Source organism: Oncorhynchus tshawytscha, linkage group LG09 (genome assembly GCF_018296145.1).
Source record: "Oncorhynchus tshawytscha isolate Ot180627B linkage group LG09, Otsh_v2.0, whole genome shotgun sequence".
In the NCBI taxonomy this organism is placed as follows: Eukaryota; Metazoa; Chordata; class Actinopteri; order Salmoniformes; family Salmonidae; genus Oncorhynchus; species Oncorhynchus tshawytscha.
The window spans coordinates 8,984,635-8,991,802 of record NC_056437.1 but is presented as its reverse complement, the minus strand read 5'-3'; the positions used below and the strand labels follow the sequence as shown (position 1 = coordinate 8,991,802).

General features: G+C 46.9%; 1 protein-coding gene across 6 annotated transcripts in view; it reads right to left on the bottom strand.

Annotated features, from left to right (window-relative positions):
• Window positions 1–2,697: 2,697 nt before the first annotated feature.
• LOC112259490 (probable E3 ubiquitin-protein ligase HERC1) overlaps window positions 2,698–7,168 on the bottom strand; it is a 96,241-nt gene continuing 91,770 nt past the window's right edge. For all 6 annotated transcript variants that reach the window (XM_042326469.1, XM_042326464.1, XM_042326465.1 and 3 more), the window contains 6 exons: window positions 6,732–6,897; window positions 6,427–6,503; window positions 4,538–4,790; window positions 3,999–4,151; window positions 3,588–3,893; window positions 2,698–2,973 (listed from right to left, as the gene is read on the bottom strand). In XM_042326469.1, the coding sequence (XP_042182403.1) occupies window positions 2,788–2,973; window positions 3,588–3,893; window positions 3,999–4,151; window positions 4,538–4,790; window positions 6,427–6,503; window positions 6,732–6,897 (1,141 nt within the window). In that variant the 3' untranslated portion in view covers window positions 2,698–2,787. The remainder of the gene's footprint in view (window positions 2,974–3,587; window positions 3,894–3,998; window positions 4,152–4,537; window positions 4,791–6,426; window positions 6,504–6,731; window positions 6,898–7,168) is intronic.

Sequence of the window (7,168 nt, the reverse complement as noted above, 5' to 3'; positions counted from 1 at the left end):
ACGTAGTCCCAAGCTTTACAACGATGCTCCTCGAGTCCAAAATCTTTAAGGGAAGAAACACCTTTTAAAAAGTAGAATAATGTAGCTATATGCTACTGTAATCCACAGCACACAGTCAGTAGTTCACTGACGCCTTGCCCTCGACATAGAAGTCTGGGTGGTCTCTCTCCAAGAGTAACAAGTCTGGGAGGGTCTCTCTCCAAGAGTCAGAAGTCTGGGATGGTCTCTCTCCAAGAGTCACAAGTCTGGGATGGTCTCTCTCTAAGAGTCACAAGTCTGGGTGGTCTCTCTCCAAGAGTCAGAAGTCTGGGTGGTCTCTCTCCAAGAGTCAGAAGTCTGAGTGGTCTCTCTCCAAGAGTCAGAAGTCTGAGATGGTCTCTCTCCAAGAGTCAGAAGTCTGGGTGGTCTCTCTCCAAGAGTCAGAAGTCTGGGTGGTCTCTCTCCAAGAGTCAGAAGTCTGGATGGTCTCTCTCCAAGAGTCAGAAGTCTGGGATGGTCTCTCTACAAGAGTCAGAAGTCTGGGATGGTCTCTCTACAAGAGTCAGAAGTCTGGGAGGGTCTTTGTCTCTCTCCAAGAGTTCATGCGCTAGTGTTTTGGGCCAAGCAAAAAAAAAAACTAAAGCATGTAATTCAGAACACTACATTAGTGGTCTGTCTAAATCTTTGACCTATGCGTTTCAAAAACCTACCATTGCATCCCTGTACTTTGTTTCAGGGAGAAAGCACTGCAATTTAAAACACTACACTTTTCACAAACTGCAAAAAAACACAAACCCATTTATAAATACGCAGCAACATAGTACAGTACAGTTCAAGTTTGGCAAATGTTTAAATCTGTCGAGTGCATTGTTCATTAGGTGGCATTACATTCATCCAAGACAATACATGAGTGGGTACTCTATATGGACACAGATTGAGGCTTGTTTTGGGACTCTGACTTAGTCTCCATCCCAAATGGCATCTATATAGTACACTACAGGTCAAACCAAGTGCACTAGAAAAGGGAATAAGGTGCCATTTGGGACTCCATTATTATTAACCATTAAGGCCCGAGGAGGTGTGGCATATGGCCAATATACCACGGCTAAGGGTTGTTCTTGGGCACGACGCAATGCAGAGTGCCTGGATACAGCCCTTAGCCGTGGTATATTGGCCATATAGCACAAACCCCCGAGGTTCCTTATTGCTATTATAAACTGGTTACCAACGTAATTAGAGCAGGGAAAATAAATGTTTCGTCATACCCGTGGTATACTGTCTGATATACCACAGCTGTCAGCCAATCAGCATTCAGGGCTCGAACCAGCCAGAGTATAATCATAATTTTATCACCGTCTCTGTTCTCTCTCTCTCTCAGACACAGTTCTGACAGTAACATTACTTAAAAGCCTACCCACTACTAGAGTAACATTTCCCAGCAAGCCAGACAGCCAGCCAGACAAACAGCCAGACAGCCAGCAGTCCACTGGGGGTTTAGAGCACACCAGCTAAAACCAAATAAAGCTAGCTAGCTAACACCATATGTGTGCATGTAACTCACTCAAGCCAGGAAGCTATGGTATCATCGTCTGAATGAAAGATGGCCTTTACATCTGCCAACTTTGAACTATTATTAATTATTATTCACAGACTTTTTCTTTCTGCCTACAACAGTCATATTACTCATACTTCCTGTAGCATAAAGGTTATTCAGTCGCTTAATGCAACAAGGTTTATCCTACATCAATACATCTCAGTAGATTATGCACTCTCTTTAAACTAAGTTGTTGTTCTTTAACAAATATTCTATACCATGCAGAAACGGTGAATTCAAAACAAAAGGCTTAAAAACTAAAAATGTTTCTCTCAGAGCGAGCGATAAGAGTGATCACCTCACTCAGCCAGTCATTCACTCACTCAGCCAGTCATTCACTCACTCAGCCAGTCATTCACTCACTCAGCCAGTCATTCACTCACTCAGCCAGTCATTCACTCACTCAGCCAGTCATTCACTCACTCAGCCAGTCATTCACTCACTCAGCCAGTCATTCACTCACTCAGCCAGTCATTCACTCACTCAGCCAGTCATTCACTCACTCAGCCAGTCATTCACTCACTCAGCCAGTCATTCACTCACTCAGCCAGTCATTCACTCACTCAGCCAGTCATTCACTCACTCAGCCAGTCATTCACTCACTCAGCCAGTCATTCATTCACTCAGCCAGTCATTCACTCACTCAGCCAGTCATTCACTCACTCAGCCAGTCATTCACTCACTCAGCCAGTCATTCACTCACTCAGCCAGTCATTCATTCACTCAGCCAGTCATTCACTCAGCCAGTCATTCACTCACTCAGCCAGTCATTCACTCAGCCAGTCATTCACTCAGCCAGTCATTCATTCAGCCAGTCATTCACTCAGCCAGTCATTCACTCACTCAGCCAGTCATTCACTCACTCAGCCAGTCATTCACTCACTCAGCCAGTCATTCACTCAGCCAGTCATTCATTCAGCCAGTCATTCACTCAGCCAGTCATTCATTCAACCAGCCAGTCATTCAGCCAGTCATTCAGCCAGTCATTCACTCAGCCACATAGAGCCCGGAGCCAGAGACTAGCACTGACTATTGTACCAAAGAAAAGTTCAAATAAAGATACGAGGAGGAAGAAGAAACGACATGACAAAACGCTTTGAGCTTTCAAGTAATGTTGAGCCATGTTGTTGTTATTGTTGTTATTGAGCAGGGGGTCTCATCAGTACTCAGTATCATTACTATCGACATCACCAGTATTATTACTACCAGCATCATCAATACTCTGTGTCGGATCCGTCGGCCGGGTCGGTGTTTCGAGACAGCATGTAGTTGTCCATGTCGATGGAGGGACAGTTGTGGATGGAGTAACGCAGCCTCTCGGCCAGGATGGCCTGGCTGGTGTAGGGGGGCAGACGCAGCTGGAAGAAACACGTCTGGGCTGTGGGGAGCCCGTTCACAGGCTGGGGAGAAGAGGGGTTCACAGTGAAGGAGAAGAGGGTAGAGGGGTTCACAGTGAAGGAGAAGAGGGGTTCACAGTGAAGGAGAAGAAGGGTTCACAGTGAAGGAGAAGAGGGAAGAGGGGTTCACAGTGAAGGAGAAGAGGGGTTCACAGTGAAGGAGGAGAGGGGTTCACAGTGAAGGAGAAGAGGGGTTCACAGTGAAGGAGAAGAGGGGTTCACAGTGAAGGAGAAGAGGGGTTCACAGTGAAGGAGAAGAGGGGTTCACAGTGAAGGAGAAGAGGGGTTCACAGTGAAGGAGAAGAGGGGTTCACAGTGAAGGAGAAGAGGGGTTCACAGTGAAGGAGAAGAGGGGTTCACAGTGAAGGAGAAGAGGGAAGAGGGGTTGTTTTTACCTTTTATTAAGTAGTGAAAAAAGTACTGAGAGTGGAGTACACAGATGACCCAAATACTGTCTGTTTTATATACAACACAAGTAACCTGATTAATTAGCCTGGTCCCAGATCTGTTCATATCATCTTGCCAACTCTAATGGTCATTGGCGAGACAGCACCCCTGGATCTGGGACCAGGCTAGGGATTAATGTCACTCAAACTGAAATAAAACTGAGTACTTACCCTGTCAACCTTGATGATCTGGAACTTCTGAGTGATGTCAGCGGGGTTGGAGGGCAGTCTGGACCTTCCGGACACGAAGCGCAGGAATAGAACCCGCTCCTCATTGGCAAACTCCTCCAGACTCTGCCACAGCCAGCCAATCAGCTGGTGACTGTCTGTGATATCGCGGTATCGGACTACTTTCTTGAGCATCTCCACAGAGACCTCGGGCAGACCGCAGACCAGCTGTTCTAGCTGGCGCGCCGTGAGTAGAGAGAGGAGAGGCACCGGGATGATGGAGGACATCCCCTCTCTCACCGCTGCTACCTACAGATAAACAACAACGTGAGCGAGCGCAGACCAGCTGGAACCATCACAACAGCCGGGACAGACACAGCACAACGACGATACAGCAGTGTACAACAACACCACCTGTCTGTCCATCTCGTGCAGGCGGTAGTCCAGAGTCCTCTCTACGTAGTCACTCTTGTTGGAGAAGGTGAGAGAGATGTTGTGTCCCCCAGGGACCACCGCCACCAGCTTCCCATCTGCACTGTGGGCCATGAACGAGTCCAGAGGAATCATCTGGAGACAGACAGAACACATTACACATAACTCTCAGAACACAGTGACAGATGTGATCCCTTTTTATGGTGTATGAAAACAAACTGAAAAGAGTCATTGCTAAGTAGTCAGGAAAAATGACATCCCTGCAGCAGGAACCTGGTGATGCAGGTCAGTTTGAACATGCCTCTGGCTAAAGTCAGCAAAGAGCGGGATCTAGCTCTATAAACCAGTTTCCCGGAAACAGATTAAGCCTAGTCATGGACTAAAAAGCACATTCGATGGAGAACACCCATTGCGTTCAATGGAGAACACCCATTGCAAACGAATAGCTTTTCAGTCCAGAACTAGCTAAGGTTAATCTCTGTCTGGGAAACAGCCCCTGTATGCATCATATCCTCCCTCACCACGTGGAAGTTGTCCTCTGTGATACCGCTGTTGTCCAGGTGCCGGATGCCGTGCAGGGAGCGGTAGGTAAGCAGGTCCACCTCCTCCAGGTCCGGCCCACCCAGGGGAATACAACACAGCTGCTTCCAAACCCAGGGGGCCAGGTGCAGGTCCAGGGGCTTCTTGGTACGGATGGCCACCGCCATCAGGATGCCTAGGAAACGGAACTGGACCATGTGGTCTTCAGAGACTGCCGCTGGGTTCAGCAGGAACCTGACAGGGGGAATTAGAATCAGATTGTTTAACCAAAACTCCAGGAGAAACACAAGACAGGAAAGGCCTATTGGTTCACTTCACACACAGTAGGAGCTTTCGCAGCAGGCAAAGGTGGCTGAAATGATGTCATTACGTCACATAATCCAATCGAACCCCGGGAGACACCAGACCCCAGCGGGCAAAGCCGATGTAGAGTACGTCATCACAAGCAGAAACTTTCCCAGGGACAGGGCCTGGTTGCATAAAACAACATAAGTGTTTCCCTTAAGGAATACTTTTCCCTTACCCGAGGAAATGTTTTTAAGGGTGTTGCATAGAGCCCCTAAAACATTTCCTTAGGTAAGGGCATCATTTAAGTGGTTTTACGGTAGTTTGAAGGCATGTACGGCAGAAAGAGTCTCTTGGTTACCGTGGAGACAACCTTCACTGACTGAATCTCTCGTCAAAGAGATAATATTTATTTGGGGAGATCGCAAAATAGAGATTCTACATTCAAGACATGAAAAACAAATTGATTCAGAAGATAATAGTCTAGTTTCACATCAAACTAGACTACAGAGTAGGTTATCCTTCAAATGATGTGTGGAACTTTAAAGGACAAGGAAGGATTTAACTTTAGGATGGTTAATGCATCCAGCCCCAGGTCTATTGCTTCACTATCCACATGGTAGGCAGAGCTTAGATTTAAAGGAACTCACAGCTGGTAAGATCGATGGCTTTACCATGAAAAGGAATATCAAGACAAAGACTATGAGACCGTGTGTGGAGAGCAAAGAGAGAATATGAGACCGTGTGGAGAGCAGAGAGAGAATATGAGACCATGTGGAGAGCAGAGATAACATGAGACCATGTGGAGAGCAGAGAGAGAATATGAGACCATGTGGAGAGCAGAGATAAACATGAGACCATGTGGAGAGCAGAGATAACATGAGACCATGTGGAGAGCAGAGACAACATGAGACCATGTGGAGAGCAGAGAGAGAATATGAGACCATGTGGAGAGCAGAGATAACATGAGACCATGTGGAGAGCAGAGAGAGAATATGAGACCATGTGGAGAGCAGAGATAACATGAGACCATGTGGAGAGCAGAGAGAGAATATGAGACCATGTGGAGAGCAGAGATAACATGAGACCATGTGGAGAGCAGAGAGAGAACATGAGACCATGTGGAGAGCAGAGAGAGAACATGAGACCATGTGGAGAGCAGAGAGAGAACATGAGACCATGTGGAGAGCAGAGAGATAACATGAGACCATGTGGAGAGCAGAGAGATAACATGAGACCATGTGGAGAGCAGAGATAACATGAGACCATGTGGAGAGCAGAGATAACATGAGACCATGTGGAGAGCAGAGATAACATGAGACCATGTGGAGAGCAGAGAGAGAACATGAGACCACGTGGAGAGCAGAGAGAGAATATGAGACCATGTGGAGAGCAGAGATAACATGTGACCACGTGGAGAGCAGAGAGATAACATGAGACCATGTGGAGAGCAGAGAGAGAACATGAGACCACGTGGAGAGCAGAGAGAGAACATGAGACCATGTGGAGAGCAGAGAGAATATGAGACCACGTGGAGAGCAGAGATCACATGAGACCATGTGGAGAGCAAAGTCTCATGACGTACCTGTCGGTGTTACTTCCCACGTCAGTAGAGCTGTTGGGGGTGTGAATGAGCAGATCAACCACACCAGACTGCAACTCCTGAGAATGTCACAGCAAGACATACATATTCATCTTTTCACATCAAACATGCACGTACAATGAGCAGGGTTGAGGTCCATTTCATATCAATGAATTCAGAAAGTGAACAGAAATTCCAAAAAACCTCAATAAAATAATTATAATTTCAGTTAAGTTTCTGAATATACAGAGTAGAAATTGAATTAGCATCTTTGTTCAAAAAAAGCTGACCTTGAACCAGGGTCCTACCTGACACATCTCCGTGATGGTATCATCAAACACCCCCCCTGCGTCGTCAGCCCCCTCCCCCACCAGCTTGACCTTCCAGGCCCTGGAGGGCAGCCTCAGCTCCAGGGGGTTCAGAGAGACCACCTGCTTGGCGATCTGCACAAAGATGGGCTTGCTGGAGCGCCCCCTGTGGTGCGGGGGACAATGGGCATTGTCAATGTTAATCATTGAGAAGTACTAATACCAATCAGCATTGGAAACTAAAATGCAGCCTTGCATGGGGGGCTAACCCAAAGGTAATGTACTGTCAATCATCTTCAACTAACATGTTACAGTACGATGCATGGGGGGGCTAACCCAAAGGTAATGTACTGTCAATCATCTTCAACTAACATGTTACAGTACGATGCATGGGGGGCTAACCCAAGGGTAATGTACTGTCAATCATCTTCAACTAA